This window comes from Rhinopithecus bieti, unplaced genomic scaffold (genome assembly GCF_001698545.2).
Source record: "Rhinopithecus bieti isolate Rb0 unplaced genomic scaffold, ASM169854v2 scaffold_15368, whole genome shotgun sequence".
NCBI classification, from domain to species: domain Eukaryota; kingdom Metazoa; phylum Chordata; class Mammalia; order Primates; family Cercopithecidae; genus Rhinopithecus; species Rhinopithecus bieti.
The window spans coordinates 317,398-335,040 of record NW_016808463.1 but is presented as its reverse complement, the minus strand read 5'-3'; the positions used below and the strand labels follow the sequence as shown (position 1 = coordinate 335,040).

Here is a 17,643-nt window from a genome sequence, read left to right as displayed (position 1 = left end):
AAATCAAATTTATCCTTACTGGGCTGTACAATACCTATCACAGTACCTGGTGCATAATCTGTATGTAGTAAGTAGTTGTTGAATGAATGAATCAATACAGGATATTTTAGTTTATTCTTATATGTAGCCTTTTTTTTTTAGGGTCTTAAAAAAAGAATCAATCTGTGACTCTGAGTATATAGTTCACCAGCATTCTTTCTTATGGCTGCAGTTCACAGGCACATGCTCTTATATTGTCAGAGAGTCTACAGGGCTACTGATAATGAGCTAAGACTAAAAGCCAATGTAAGGCCATATTGGGTATATTTACTTTCTTTTTTCAGGGGCTAAAATCATATACCTTTGTGTTGCTTGTACCTTGAGTTAGTCAGATTTTATTACAGGTTAATTTATGAATTGGTTTGTGTGTTGGTTTTTTGTGTTGGCTTATCCATGGTGGTGAATTATCTTTTGGACTAGATTTTTTTTTTCTTTCAGATTTTACATTCTTTTCCTCTGGTATCTTAGTTTGGTTGTCTTCATGCTTATATTAGGGTTCCTCTGTTGTTCAGGCAGACTGCTTTGGGGCCATTCTCTCCATCTCTTCCAGTCCATTTAGGGGAACATAGTCCCCTTAAAAGCAGAAGTGAAGAAATGTAGAAGGGAGAGACCCTCCTTCCTCTTCCCCCTTTTATCTGTGTGTGTTTAGATAATTGGTTTTTTAACTACGTAGAATCTGTTTGGATGTGAGCCAAAGTTGAATTTAATTTTTCCCAAAGCACTTCTTAAGTCATTTCTATCCCTAGCAACTTCATTACCTTAAGTTTCCCTAAAATGTAGTCCAACCTGTTTACGCCAAGTCCATAAAGCATTCTGGAATCTGGCCTCATTAGTGGTCTGTATCCTGTACTCCAAAAAAATTAAACCACTTATAGTGTCCTTATCTTCCTCCAAACTTTTCCGTTTATTTCCTTTGTTCATATTATTCCCTCTATCTCAAATTACTTTCCTTTTCATCTTTAATTTAAAAATATATTTTAGGAAGAAAAGGATTGTTTTACCTCATCCCATCTTTTGAGAGTTTGTCTGCAAGCTGGAGTCTTTTGTTCCCAAAGTTCTTTATACTGTTCTAAGAACATTTATTCTATTTCTACTACAGGTATATGTATGCGTGTATTATTTTCCCCATTGAACTGTAAGCTTATTGAAAATAGAGTCCATGATTTAATTATAGTGTATTTTCTGAATTGCTTTGCACAGTGCTTGCTTCACTTATTCATTGAATCAGAATATATTTATTAAAACTGCACTAGGTCTTAGAGATACTAATAAGTATAGTCAACCCTATTTTTTAGTACCTATTCAATCCCCAGCACTCTTACCGGTTTATACCAATTAGTTTTAATATCTGATAGGAAGGTATCGTTTTTTATTGTATAGTTACAGAAACTAAAGCTTTGAGAGACCTATTTATTTGACAAATATTTATTGAGTATCTGCTATATTCTAGGCAAGTAACTTGACTCAGACTGTAGTTAAAAAGCTAAGTGAAAGCTGGTGTCTGAACCCAGGACTTTCTAATTTCATATCTTTTGTTTTCACATTATACCATGTTATCAGTCCCTGCCTTCTAGAAGCTCAAAGGTAGTTAAAGGAGACAGATATGAGTGATGATAATTATAATAACATTCGATGAGCACAGTTAATTAAAGGGCAATGAGAGTGTAGTGGAGAAAATGACAAACATTCTTATCAAGAATCCAAGGAAATTATTTATGTGTGCTATTGCACTTGGAACTGGAAGAATTAATACACTGTTGCTTCCCCTTGAAGTTTGGGGACTAGAATATGCAAAGGCAAGGAGGTATAGAGGAACCTAATATGATTTAGAAGGGCAAAAAGTTAGATGTGGTGGCAATGAAGACCACCGACTGTTGGAAGGTAAATGGCTTTTATGCTCAATCAGTTATTTAATACACATTTGTCTTCTCTGAGGAACTGTGTGGGCTCTGTGGTTTAGGTCTTTGAAATGAAAAACCGTCACTGCCTTAAGTGTTGTACAACCTCATAGCGAGTTAGTCATGATAGATGCTGAGGTGTGTACCCTGTGCCGTATGGCCACTTGGAGAAAGGAAAACTCTCTTCTGGGTAGGCTAGAACAGTGGCATGAAAGAGTGACATTTCTGTTAGTACTTGAAGGGACTAACAGTAAGAAATGGTTAGGTTTCTAAATTTCATAATCTTAAAATCTTAATGTGTTTAAAATATCCATGTGCTTAGAAGATGAGTTTGTTTCTGAATATTAACATTTTATGAATGATGGGTGAATACACATCAACTGAATTTCTGGTGGTGTTACTTTAAAAGTGACTTAATTTTCATTATTTGCTACTTTGGATTGTTTATTCTCAGTTTTAGCTTGATCTTAACAATTTATTCTTTTGTTTGTTAACTTTTCAGAATTTTAAAGTTCAAGTCCTCAGCTTCCTCTGGACTCATACTCAAAACAAGGTACTATCACAAGGCTTGTCAGTGAATCAGAACAAAGCTAGGGAAATAATTTTGAAATTTGTAAAATAAGACTCTTAGGATAAAAGTACAACTGTCTTGAAATAATGGGTTCCCAATTTTAAAAAACATGATTATTCATAAGTTTTGGTTTTAAAATTATTCTCAATTTATGCCCATTAATACATTTTTACCATAAAGTGCACTTAATACTTGGTGAATCTGACAGATGGGAAGAGGAACTATTGATATTATCTTATATTTTTATATGGTCTTTCCCCTTTCCTGCTTTGCCCTGTCCCCACCAACAAGCATACCAAAGAAACAAAAAGTCCAGTCCATTTTTTAGATGTTGTTACCAGTCAAGGATTATATATGGAGACTGCTGGTGATGTTATACCTAACTCACGGATGAATGAGTTTAGATTCCAAAAGGCTAACTTGTCCTATTAATAGGTAGAGAATCGAATCCAAACCTAGGCCTATCAGACAGTAACTCCTTATTCCCCTTCTGCTAAATCATACTACTTCATGGAGACTTGAGCAATTATGAGTTACTTTATATTTAATGTTCAAACTAGGATAAAAATTTAGTATTTTTGATCTCCTTGCCCATTTTTAATTGGGCATATTCTCCAGAAAAGTGTTTAATGCTGATAATTTTTTCCAGTTGTTCTTTACTTCCCTTCGCAGACCCTTTCACTTTTTTTTGCAATATTTTCTTTTGAAACGAGGATTAAATTTCTTGCTTTCTCTTCTGAAATTGCTAGTAAATATACTTTTGGCTTAGGCAAAGCTTTAATACCATTTTCAAAGCACTGACTGTAGAATCTTGGGATTGGTGAGGGAAGGTTTCTTTCCCCCTCCAGATTTGATGTTTAATGTATGTTGTGCTTTTTTGTTCACTTCCTTTTTTTTTTTTTTAACCCTATCTAGGACCCAATTGTAGCAAATGCTGCATATAGATCCCTGTCCAACTTTAGTGCAGCAGAACACACCATTCTTCATCTGCCTGAAAAGGTAGGCATATCTGCTTTCTCACTGGTATTTCTTAATTTGCTAGGGTTTACAACTTTGTCTGTCTCATCTTAGGAGATCCTTACCTGATGGATATATATGTTACCCTAGATTTGTTGTCCATGCAAGATAAAAATTCATACCCATTATTTGTTTATCTATAAAAGACTGCAGAGGTTTGAAGCAGACGGAAGACACCAATGATGCAAATGAAATCTTAAGTTGACTGAGTATGTGACTTGCTCCAGATCTGAGTCACTCATAGGAATCACTTTGCCTAGTTAGTATACCATCCTGGACTTTAATCCAAGCACAGCCTTCATAGACTAAGATTTTATACCACCTTTGCAGCCAAAGATCTCTATTTGTGATAAAGAATGTGATGCCATATGAAAAAATCTGCTTTTTTTTTTTTTTAGTATATATGAAATGGTATATAGGTTAGCCCCAGAAAACTGGATGAAGAAAGTATCACTCTGTTTTAAGGGTTAACACATAGTGTGATATTATCTTCGTTTTTAAACTAAACTAAACACATACAACCTTTTCTAGTATCTGCTTATTATAATCAGCTTTAAATTAGTAGATCCTATTAAGGGGTTAAATTTCTGATTTCTTATTTAGTGCCAGTATGAATTCAAATGCATACAGATGTTTATTGAATGCCTCTGAAGTGTCAAGCAGACATTGTGTTAGATGAAGTTACATGTAACGTTACTCAGATTCTATCTTTGAGGTTAAGTGGCAAGAAGGTTTGGTGTGAATTCCTTGGGATCCTCAGGCATTAAAATGGGTTTGACTTTTTCTTCTGGATTCCGTTTATACTGAGATTAGATACCAGTAGGAACCAGGAAAACTTCTGTTTACTGAATTGAATTGGAGCCACCATATAAAAAGGATTGAAAATAGGCTCTTGTAAAACCAATTCCTAAGTCAGGCAGGATTTCCTGTGTCATTGAGGACTTACAAAGACAGACTGACCACTTGACATGCAGTGATCACAAATGGGAAAACTTAAGTAAAGATGTTTTATGACTCATACAATTAAAAAAGGTGGGACTTCAGACTGCACTGTGGTAACTAGCAATACCCATTGTTGCTTTAAAAAAGAAAAGAAAAGGAAAAAAGCTACATGTAAATTTGATATGCAAACACCTGCCAATAGATTAGCTACAGCATCTGGAGAGGTACCTTTTATTCTTGTTTTTAATAGGCAATTATTCATTTAAATCACAGCATAAAAATTACCCTTATTTTTACCTTTTTTTCCTAAAATAGTCCAGCTGGAGTAATAGCTTTTATTAAATAACTCCAGCATACTCTTGACATTTAGTCTCTACCTTTTAAAATATTGACATGTTTGTATATATTTTTTTCTGATTTCAGGTTTATATTCAATTTCCAATTATGTTTGCAAGAGTTTATAAGTGCTATACTCAGTCAAATGTTAGCTACTTCCTTAATCTAACTCTTCTAAACTCTTTGATCCCTGAATAGCCATAAATAGCTCTTTATATCTTCCAACATAAATGGTAAATGTACTTAGAGTTGGGGTTTTCTATATATGTTTGGGTTTTCAGCATCAGAGTGAAAAGAGCTATAAAGGAAAGCTATAAGGCTTATCCTTTTGTAGCCATGCTTTTCAGCTTTTTTTTTTTCCTGCCCTAATCCCCGTCTGGGATATGACCCACTCCAGAAAGTAACAATAGCTCGCTGCAGTGGATATTCTGAACTGAGGTTGAGATGAGGGGTATAAGTGGTTTGAAAGAGTCTTCTTCACTCTGACCCCAGTTTCTGATACCGAGGACCTATCTCTTTATGGAGAATCATTGCTTCTAAGACCACATCATGCATTCTTCTTCTTTTCATTAATTGCTACATTTCAGTTTGGCTGTTCGAACACCTAAAGACTAAAAGTCTAGAAAGTGTTCAGTGTGTTCATATCCCAAACAAGTCCCCAAAGGCGAAGGATACAGCCTGGTCGGTGCTTCACCTTAGTTTTGTAGATGTGACACTATAAAACAGTGATGTGAAACTGCAGCTCATTTTTCTATAAAAATGTATTTTCAAATGTTTTGGAAGTTCCTATCAAGTGGGACTTCTGTGATGTAAAAACTAAGATTCTTTGTTGACAGATATTACTCTGCACTAAGGGCAATTGGTTTACACACAAGACTTAAGGTTACCTATTTTTCCAGTGAAAATGTGTCCATATTCTGTCTTCTTACCTGTGGAAACTTGTGACAAACTTTTGAGCCCATCGTGAATTTCAAATAGAACTAATATATATATATATGGTATCCTTACAAATGTGGCTACTTTGTGAATTATAATTCAGCTACTTTTTAAAGTACTGATTTTCTTTAAATTTACTTAAGAAATATTTTTTGTTGATTACTGAACATCAATTTATGTTGTATAACTTGTTGGAAATTAACAGACTGGTAGAACAAAAAGAGTAAGAGGAGTGGCAGATATCAGAACAAAGATTTAGGGTTGAATGAAACAGTACATCTAAGGTAAGGTAGAAAATGGCCCTGGGTAGGTGGTAGAGCTGAATGAGATACAATAATATGAGTTAAGAATTTGAGTACCATGTTGATGAACTCATCTTCCTTGTCATTCGTTATTAAGAATTTCTGTGGGATTAGAGGTGATGGACATGTAGTACTTGCATTGGTTTAATAATAATTTATTTGGTATGTACGAAGTACTAGGTCCTACCTTAAGAGTTGAGGATGTTGACTGAATGCATGTATTTTGTTGGTTTGTAACAGGATCATTGTTAATCACTTAAAGCACACAGATATAAAATTGGTTCAAAAATGCCAGGGGACTTCTTTGAGGACATGTTGATTGTAATGTTGAAAAATAGATAAGAATGATTTTCCCTTTTAGCTTTTATTTTTTCTGTTTTATAAAAGCTAGTTACACTTCCCCTGTCTTCTTTAGCGCACCTCCCCAAAAGAAAAAACAAACAAACAAAACTATAGAGAAGTTTCCTTGTTAAAAGAATCAGTAATGGATAAACATTTAGGTAAAGATACTGACTTTCGTCTCTGACTTGGTTTCATTAAAAAACATTCATCTATTTAAAAATTAAACTTGTTTTCTTGATTTCTAGGGTTAATTTTAGAAATAATATAAAAGAACTGATTATGCATTCAGGGTTGGTATAAATATGGTATAACCCGTTTGGCTTTGATTTAAAGTGAATGTCACTGCATTCATCAGAAGCTGTTTCTCTTTTTAACTGAATAATTTATGCAGATACTTGACGTGTTCCAAATAAAATTCTCTGTTTATGCACAAACTCTTGGATTTCCATAGGTTACAGACACAGAAAGTTGGTTGAAAGGTTATCCGGCTCAGAACCCACAGTGAGGCATTTTGTGGGATACACTTTCCAGGACAGATGGTCCCTAATTATAATGATTGGACTTACGATTTTTCAACTTTATGATGGTGCAAAAGTGATACATATTAGGTAGAAATGGTACTTCGAATTTTGAATTTTGATCTTTTCTCAGGCTAGTGATATGTGGTAAACCACTCTCTTGTGATGCTGGGCTGCAGCATCAGATCGCAGCTCCCAATTTCATTGAATCACAAGGGTAAACAACTGATATTCTGTAGTGTTCTGTGTTACCAGATGGTTCTGCCCATCTGTAGGCTAATGTAAGTGTTCTGAGCACACTTAAGGTATGCTAGGCTAAGCTATAATGTTTGGCAGGTTAAGTGTGTTTAACGTATTTTTGTCTTCCATTATTTTCAACCTACGATGGGTTTATTGGGACACAACCCCCACCATGAATCAAGGAGTATCTATATTCAATTTGAAGCAGGTTTTAAAAGTAAATTATCAGCCAGGTGTGGTGGCTTACACCTGTAATCCCAGCACTTTGGGAGGCCAAGGCAGGCAGATCACTAGAGGTCAGGAGTTTGAGACCAGCCTGGCCGACAAGGTGAAACCCCATCTCTACTAAAAATACAAAACTAGCCTGGCGTGGTAGTAGGGGGCCTGTAATCCCAGCTACTTAGGAGGCTGAGGCAGGAGAATTGCTTGAACTCTGGAGGTGGAGGTTGCAGTGAGCTGAGATCATGCCACTGCACTCCAGCCCAGATAACAGAGTGAGACTCTGTCTCAAAAAAAAAAAAAGTAAATTATCATTTTAAACTTTCCATTTAAGTTTTTTCAACAAAGCTTAGTTATAGGAGGCAGGTCATTTTTGTTGGTGGTGTGTGTGTGTGTTTTAGTAGGTTGGCACAAAAGTAATTGCAGTTTTTTACTTTTGCGCCAACCTAATAGATACATATGCAGTTTTTTTTTTCTGAGTGTTTTAGCAGCTAATATATTGTTGCCAAAATTTTATAACTTTAACAGGAATTATTTCAACTGAGTTCTCTTGATTCTTTATAGTTTTACTTGCATTGACCTTATTAAATTGTTGCATGCAACCAGAGGGAAAGACTGGTGTTAGTCTAGGGAAGGTAGAACAAATAATTCTTTTAAGAAGTGATCAGAGGAGTAAAGAACTTACTCATGTAACCAAACACCACCTGTTCCCAAATAATCTATGAAAATAAAAAATTTAAAAAAAAAAAGAAATGATCAGAGGAGAAAGGAAATTTAATGGAACCAAAATGTAATAATAAGTGCTAATTTGTCCAGGAGAATCAGCTCACCTATTAGGAAACAAAATTGAAGGAGTGATCAAACCATTATAAATACATATAGTATATAATCTATTCTTAAATTATAACACATGTGTAATTTCTTTACTAAAATGTATGCACATTTGAGATGCAGACATACGCTATTCACTGCCTAGAATATAGCACATAGTTATGTGAATATGAAATTAGACAATTTAACATTGATGAGTTGGTCAGTTTGCTTTATCCCCAATCTAATAACTGTTTCTTTAGTGGCCCTTAAAAATATTGATGACCCAAGTGCAGTGACTCGTATTAAGTAATTAAGTTGACTGTGCAGAAGGACAGGATAGGAGGAGAGCATAAGAGTTGTACAGAAATGATCATATCCCTTTTATACTAAATAATTCTGGAAGCATGTGGTCATTTGACATAGTTTGCACAGCACTTTAAGGTTCCTCTGGTGGTGGCAATGACTGTCCCCCGACTCCCCACCCTGCTTGTTGTTTTCCTTCTACTCCCCTATTCTTCCCCTCCCCCCTCTTCCTTTGTATGCCTACATACCTTCCTCCCTTCCTCTCTCCCTCCCTAGCTCCTTCCCTTCTCTTCCCTTCCCTTCCCTCCCCTCCTCTCCCCTCCCCTCCTTCCCTCCTTCCTTCCTTCCTTCCTTGACATATGATTCACATACTGTACAACTTACCCATGTAAAGTATACAATTTAGTGGTTTTACTATATTGAAACAATTGTGCAACTAATCACAGAGTAACCACAATCTAATTTTAGAACACTTTCCCCCCTAAAAGAAACTCTATTAAGCAGTCAGTCTCCATTACTCCATTCCCTCTCTCAGACCTACGCAACCACTAATCCGCTTTCTGCCTCTGTAAGTTTGCTTATTCTGAACCTTTCCTATAAATGGAAGTACACAAGATGTGGTCTTTTGTGACGGGCTTTCTTCACTTAGCATAGTGCTTTCAAGATTCTTGCATGTGTAGCATGTATTTGTACTTTATTCCTTTTTATGGCTGGATAATATTTCATGGTATTTATTTATACTATATTTTGTTTATATATTCCATCAATTGATGAACGTTTGGGCTGCATCCATTTTGGGGCTATTACAAATAATACTTCTGTGAACATTTGTATGCAAGCTTTTGCATGATCATGTATTTTCATTTCTCTTGGTTATATACCTAGGAGTGAAACTCCTAGGCCATATAGTAACTCTGTTTTTCTGTTTTCCCAAGTTACTATGATGTGTAAAATGTCAGGAAGCAAGGCGGAAGGACTCAGAACCAACTTCTTTCTTAAGACTTTTTAGGCCACTAGGATTGGTTAGAATCTTTAAGACAACTCTTGATGAGAGTAAACCTGGAAGACCCTGAGTATTCACACAGACCAGACACTTGAAAAACCCTACTGGTCAGAATTAAAAGGTTTGCGAACATGCCAGAGTTTCTCTGATACGCAGTGATTTTGACAGACGCTTTCATACCCTATCTAGAGTATACTTGATAGTTATCTTTGTAAGTATGGCTGATTCGGCCCTCTGAGAATTAGGTACTTAATATTGAGTCTGAATTAAATCCTGTCTTGGACAGTGCTTGGGTAGTCAGGTTGCTTTCACTTCTCCTTCACTAGTGAAGAGAACACTAGTTATGGTTGAAAGGCTTCATTGGAGTTCTTCTGTTTCTTTAATAAAATAAATAACCCCCCACCCCCCCCTGCAGAATCCTGAGTCAGTACAGTTCCTAAAATGGAACAGTGCTTTTGGGGACACTATGAAGAAGGCAGTCTGCAGGGCATTGTTAATTATTTCTAAAATAACTCTGGGAGACAGGCTAATGGTAATGACTGGATTCTGGCACTTTATGGTTATAGAAACCACTTTTATATATTTTGATTTCCTCCCCTAATGCTTAATTATCTCCATGTGGGCATTATGATAGAGCGTCATTGAAAGTATTAAACATTTAATTAATTGCTTAACAGTTACATCTTGTGAAAACAATGTGGAAATCTTTTACATTTTCATTTTGGTTCAAACAAACCTAGCTAATCAAAGAGCAACCACAAAATCTTCAAAATGCAAATTAGACACAATAATGTACAGCTACCAATTACAGATTTTAGTGTTTTTGTATTCCATAGCAACAAACTGCAACGTCTTTAAAAAAAAAAAGTCAACTAAAGCATTCCGTTGTTCCCTGAGCTCTACTGTATATTCTACTGGAAGATTTTAAGCTCTGTCATGGAAGTATGACTAGAATCACAAATTTTTAAAAAGGTGTTCAGACAAGGCAAATATTTAACTGTGAGCTATAGAAGTTAAATATATTGAATATGTCAGTGTTTGCATTTTATTTTTGGATGGTATAGGATTTTATTAGTTTTCTATAGTAATTATTGCTTATGCTGACTTACAGTGATTTACTGTATTAACATTAGCTTTTTATACAGATCTGAGATTGTGTCTAATAAGATGACTAGAGTCATGACCTTTTAGTTAATCTGAAAATGAATAGATTTAAAAAATTAATTTCAATGGTCTTTTATGTTATAGAGTGGAGTCTAACAAAATTTTATAATCTTGTCACAAAAGGATACAGAAAAGATTTTGCATAATGTTTTATTATTATCCTCTCTATGATTTTTTCACTTATCATTTCAGATAAGACCAGAAATTCCCATTCCTGAAGAGTTGGATGACGATGAAGATGATGAGGATGTGGATCTTTCAGTTCCTGGCTCTTGCTATCTCAAACTGTTGTCACTCACTCCCCCTTTGGTTTTACCAGGTGACTCCTATTTGTTAGTAGAGAAGCTAGCATTTTTTAGTGATTGGATTTGTCTGATTGTATTCTTTTGTGATAGGTACATACTATAGTTTAACCTTATGTGCATATTTTTTAACCGGAATGTTAAATGCACCCATCTGTTCTATCGAAACAGCTTGAGGTAGTAGGGTTTTTAAATCATGTGAAAAAACGTTAGCTCTGAGTAGCATTGTACAAGAAAACTAGTGTAAACAACTGTGTTCACTGATAATTAAAATTCATTTGAAAGGCTAAATGTATTCCACAAGATGAATTTGCACTAGTACTCTAGGTCATTGATTTAAATAATACTTCATTATATAAGTCAAGTGAAAAGATCATTAGACTATTCAGAGATTTACTGAGTAGTTCATTATTATACATTTATTCTTTCTATAGAGTTATGCCAAAGATGTTACTGATTTATTTGAGAGCTATAAATTAATGCTTTTCAAAGATGGATCAAATCGTATGGTCATTCAGCTCTGATGTAAAACTTATAGGGCCTTTAGCTTTTAAAAAGTAGGCTGGGTGTGACAGCTCACACCTGTAATCCCAACACTTTGGGAGGCTGAGGCAGGCAGATTGCTTGAGGTCAGGACTTAAACCCAAAATTAACGTGGTATGGTGGTGCATGCTGCAGTTCCAGCTACTTGGGTGGCTGAGGCACAAGAATCACTTGAACCTGGGAGGTGGAGGTTGCAGGCAGCTGGGATCATGCCACTGCATTCCAGCCTGGGTGACAGAGCAAGACTCTGTCTCTCTCTCTCTCTCACACACACACACACACACACACACACATACACACACAAAATAAAGTATTCTAGTGCTTATATGTGGTAATTATTCTATATGTATTTCGTGTTTAGAAGTTCTCACCTGCCCCTATTACTATATGCCCTACCCAGGAAATGGTAGACGATACCATTTGAAAAATGTGTTTGATTGTGGACTGTGATTAGGAATTTATGTTATTTTATTTTGAATGTTATTTTCTGATCATTAAAAAGTTATTTAAAATTCCCCAAGTGATTTATTGTGATTAAGTAGCTTTTCTATATTAGACAACATCTTGCTTAGTTTTTTTACAATTCTACTTTGAATGTTCATGGATGTAAAAATTTAATTTCTGGAAATGAAGTTCAATGAAAGCAAAAAATGCCATTTTATCTTCTCAGTCATAGTCATACTAGCCTGTAATGTTGGAAGTTTTTTCCCCCTGGTTTCATCCCTCATGGAAATTCCTGGGAAATTCAGCCAAATATATACTATTTATTTCTAGACAAAGCTTTTACAATTCCCTGCCTCCTTTTATTAGAGAAAACTGAATGGCCAAGTTAGACAAAGAGTTCACCTTTTCTCTTCTGATATCTAGAAAGAATCCTCAAAGACTTGTTCACTCTTCCTCTCTTCTGTTCTTCCCCACTTTCTACCTCTTAGCTTTTCAGAGTCTAAGACCTCCCTAAAGATAACATGAGTCCAAGGAAGAAAAAAGCCTTCAGTTATCCAAAGTTCTTTCTTTAACCAAAAATAACCTAGAATCAAAAGTCCTTTGAGATTTTTTAAATGATATTTTTTCACTCATATATGTATCCCCCATCACAGTTTGTGGTGTTAGAAGGAGAAGTGGGGGGATATTTGTTACCAAGGGGTGCTGTTGTTTGTCCTCTCAGTACAGAATGTGCAGTGGTATGGTGGCTATTACCTGGCGCTTCTACATTGTTTGTACTTGGTGTTTCCCCGTACCTTCGATTGAGAAAGAAGTGGAAGAGTTGAGATCAACAACTGTATTTGTTTGAGAAAATTTAGTAATTTGAGTGAGGTGGGTGATCTAGATGCTATGTTGGCAAACTGTCCCCATGGACATTTCTTCATTGATTATTAGAGAACTATAAAAAGTTTTCCTTTGATTATTAGAGAACTAGAAAAAGAACCAGGAAAAAGGCACCAGCCTTAGGAATATATACCCTAAAATGCACAGGATGAATAATATATATTAGTCACCAAATGCTACAGACAGAAAAGTGGATTGTGCTGAATTTAAGTGAATCCTGCCCCTTTCTCCTTTTAATTCCTTTCAAATGAACACAAAAGCAGCTGTAAAGTGAATCTAGGAATTTGCATTATTTAAATAGAGATGTTATTGATATTGATTATTAAAAAAAGTTTTGAAATAATTTTACACTTGCAAGAAGTTACAAAAGCAGTTTAGAGAGTTCTGTGTACCTTTTTTGCCCTGGTGCTCTACTTGATAACATTTCACATAACCATAGTATGATATTAAAACCAGAAAACTGACATTGGCACAATATTACTAACTTAAACTATAGACCAATTTGAATTTTATAGGATTTTTTCCCCAAGTATGTAAACTTACGGGATTAGCTATTTCTTTCCCCCTCAAGTGTCCTTGAGGGGTTTGGGCCATCACCCTAAAAGACCAAATCCCAAACACCTTAATTGTAATTGTCGAAATCCTGAAAGATTAAAATACCTAAAGTCTAAAATCCTCAAAATCACAATTCTGAAATCTCAAAAATATAATTCTAGAAAAAATAATGAAAAGTTTTTTAAAAGATGTGTATTTACATTTTAAAATGCGGTTTGCTTGAGAAACATAAAAACACAATAGAGCACTTCATAGATCACTTTACACAATAAAATAGGCAAAGTAATGTACATATTTTTGCAATCATAAACAGATATACTAACAACAGCCACAACATGACAATTAGGAGCAGATGAACTGTATTCATAAATAAATAGCCCTCAGAACAAATAAATGCTTATCACTATGATTGGTGGTTGTAGCTCCCAGCTTTGTAACTGCAGTCATCTGAAATACTCTGATGCACAACTGAAGTCTTTTGACAAAATCAGTCAAAAATCTTGAGCTCAAGACCAGCCTGGCCAACATGGTGAAACCCTGCCTCTACTAAAAATACAAAAATTAGCCGGGCATGGTGGCAGTCACCTGTAATTCCAATTACTCAGGAGCCTGAGACAGGAGAATCACTTGAACCTGAGGTGGAGGTTGCAGTGAGCTGAGATCTCACCACTGCACTCCAGTGTGGGCAACAGAGAGAGACTCCATCTCAAAAAAACAAAAAACAAAAACCTCAACGGGTCACCACTGCATATGCACTCATTCAAAGAATTGAGATCTCAAGATAGTTTATGTTTCACAAATGCAGATATACAAAAATGACACCTCTACTTATTGAGGAAGTTTCAACATTTTTACATACATACACGATATGTACACACAAAGTCAGTGTTGTGATAATGCACTTTTGTGGAGTCAGATTTGTAAAAAAAAAATAATAAAACCAATTAGAACTCTTTAGAAGTCTTTATACAATTTGTACTTCCAGTATTGGAATAGATGCAAAAATGAAATACATAGCATAGCAAATTGGCACTATGTGTGAAGGGGCGGAAGTTGTATATAATTGAATAATTTGGCAGGGGAGATTTCTTGTGTTTTTGCCTATGTTTTCACTTCTGTGATCTTCAAAATGTGAACTGCACTTGTATTTGGAGAGTGGTTGTGGTCTACAAATTTGGTGAGTATATGTTCTCCATTTGAAAGTCTGGTTATTGCTCAGCCATTGGAAATAAGCAATTTTCTGCTTTTGCAGCATCAGTAATAATTAGCTCTTGAACTTCTTTTCACCATTAAGTAGCCTTGTACACCTAACTTATTGCAACCTTTTTGTGAGTGAACAATTTTGCATATCTCTTCCACTCTGTTGTAAGGATATAGTGAGAAGGAATGGTATTTTGCTTCTCTATTACCAAATCTATTTTAGTCACATTTCTTCTGAAAGACAGAATCAATAGGAAATGTATATAGATATATGAGAGGGGATTGATTAGGATAATTGGCTTACATGATTATGGTGGCTAAGTTGTGTGACAGACTGCAAGCTGGAGATTGGGATGCTGGTAGTGTGGCTCCATTCAAGTCCGAAGGCCTCAGAACCTGCGAAGTGGGTGGTGTAACTCTCAATCTGAGGCCAAAAGCCTCAGGACCCAGGGAGCTGCTGGTGTAAGTCCTGTAGCTTGTAGGCTGGTGAGCCTGGAGTTATGATGTCCAAAAGCAGCAGCAGAACCCTGTCTCAGCTCTCATAGAGAGAGCAGTTCGCCTTCTGTATTTGTTCTCTCTGGGTCTCTGGAAAATTGGATGGTGCCCATCGACATCAAGGGCAGATTTCCCCCCTACACTACTCAGACTCACATACTAGTCTCCTCTGGAAATACCCTTATATTCCCCAACCCCAGATAATGCTTTACCAGGTTTCTAGGTATTTCTTAAGCCAGCCAAGTTGACACTTAAGTTTACAAGTTCACCCCTCGCCAACTGGCACCCATACACATCTCCTTAACTTCCAAATAAAGATAGTAACAAGGTAATAGTTCTGCCTAACATGATGCAACTATCCTGTGTACAACTGAAAATGCACTAATTCCTACCCCAGGATTAAGCTTTTAGGATTTCAGCATTTGGGATTTTAACCTTTTGGGATTGTGATTTTGGGGATTTTAGATGTTAAGAAGTTTAGACTTAAGGAATTTTGATCTTCCAGAATTTCAGCATTTGGGATTATGGTGTGTGGAATTGTGTCTTTTGGGATTATTATTAGCACTAGTTTTTTATATTTATTCCAAATAGTTACCTGTATCAATTGTTTTTTCTTTGTTATTGCTGACTGGCATTTCATTGTGTGAATGTAACACAGTTTGTTGATCCATTCAGCTGTTAAGGACATTTGGGTTGTTTTGAGAATTTATATCTGACACTTTGTATCCTATGAATTTTCAGCTTCTTTTTAAATTCCCATCTAGTCATTGGTAAGAAAGAGACTGGGGAAAGCTCAAAAGCAATGGGAAAAATTCTAGTTGCTAACTTAGTATTTAGGGGAAGATGAAGCTCTATACATCAGCTACACTTAGCCTCCTGGCATCTTATCCTCATTTATATTAATCCCTGGACTGGTGTTAGTTAAACACCTATAGTTCACTGTAGAGCTTGGTAAGTAGAAAAATTCCATTGCCGGGTTAGTCTATGTGCAGATATGTACTTGCCCCTTGACATGTTTCATCTTTTGCCAGAATAGGATCCCTTCTGAGAAAAGATGAACTTACTTTCTTTCATCATAGTGCCTCTACCCTCACAAACAGATGATTCCTAGCTGCATTCTGTAAAGTCTATAATTATATCCACTTTGAAGCAGTCCCTGTGTATGTGTATGGAGAAATTGGGGTACATGGCCTACAATCGGATATTACTCATCTTTTTTGTGTAAATGGTATATTGATCACTTATGACAAGAAGGTGTGGGGAATACATTCAGTTTGAGTAATTGAAGAGAGTTTAATAAAGAACCTATTTACAGTTATGTTGTCAAGGTTAAGGGAAACGCACAAGAAATGGTGAACCATCTCAGACTGCTTAATGTCTCTGGCCTACAGAGATAAGGGGAGGAAGAAGAAGAGAGAGTATCTGTATTATAAATAGGGGTGCCTAAGGGGAGCCAAGACTTTAAGTAAAGAGGAATGCAGGCAACCTGTAGCAATCCTGCAGGAAGTCCTGTGTCTGGGGAATACATCTCCTGACTTTACTGTTTTCACCCCTTGATGTCCTGCCAGTGACTCCAGTGGTTGAAACCAACCAGAAGCCAAAGGACATGGGAGCCTGTTAATGCCTTTCTTTAAAGACTGTTTTTCCAGAGCACACAGCAGGGTTGAGAAGATAGAGGAGAGATAAGAAGGAGTAAATGGAAAACATCGCATACTGGTGTTTTTGAACTTTGAATAGAGAATCTTGATTACATCTAGGAGGGTCCTGTCAGAACTGGGTATATAATAAATGCTCCAGTGAGCTGTTGCTACCTGTAATTCAATCACAGTCATTTAAAGGAGGCTTTTAGATAGATCTTTTCAGAATGAAATTCCAGTTAGGTGGACCGTTGCTTTTTGTTTCTATAAGAGCCACATGCGGTGTTTTTGTTTGTTTGTGTGTGTGTGTGTTTGTTTGTTTTTCCATTTTCCATTCCATATGATTTGTTGAGCTTTAATGTTTTTTTGTTTGTTTCTGTATTGGGCAACCTCTAGTGGTCCTTAGGAAAATCGCATTTGAATATAAACCTATAGTCTTATCAAATATTTTGTTTGTGCATCCTGTTGTCTTCTGATACCACATTTCTGTGTTATTATATGGTAAGTAAAATGTCAAACAATAAAGATCATGGGCTTAATTAGAACGAACACAGGCAAAGAAATAGTGGACAAATATCTCATTTTAAAATAATTGTACTAATATTGCTAAGAATAGGGAGTCATGAAAGAGGTTTTTTTGAAAACACTTAAATGATAAGAAGGAGCCATTCTCATGAAAATGTGGGACTGATATGTTCCAGGTGGAAGGGATAGCAAATGCAGTGGCACTGACTTAAATATCAACTTTGTGTTTTTGAGGAATGGAAAGAGGCCATATGGAAGTGTGAATTCAACATAGCAGGGAGGTAGGGTATTAGAAATTAACTCCGAGGGGAGTCAGGGCTAGATCGTAAAAGGTCTTGATCATGGTCGGAAGTTGTGATTTTGTTTTATGCACAGTGAAAAGCAACTGGCAGGTGTTAGGGACGGGAATGACAAAAT

General features: G+C 35.9%; 1 protein-coding gene across 1 annotated transcript in view; it reads left to right on the top strand.

Moving 5' to 3' along the window:
- Positions 1-17,643, top strand: part of FOCAD (focadhesin) — a 318,600-nt gene that overhangs the window by 187,057 nt on the left and 113,900 nt on the right. The window contains 3 exon segments of the mRNA XM_017886722.1: positions 2,440-2,490; positions 3,424-3,507; positions 10,836-10,962. Coding sequence (XP_017742211.1) covers positions 2,440-2,490; positions 3,424-3,507; positions 10,836-10,962 — 262 coding nt within the window.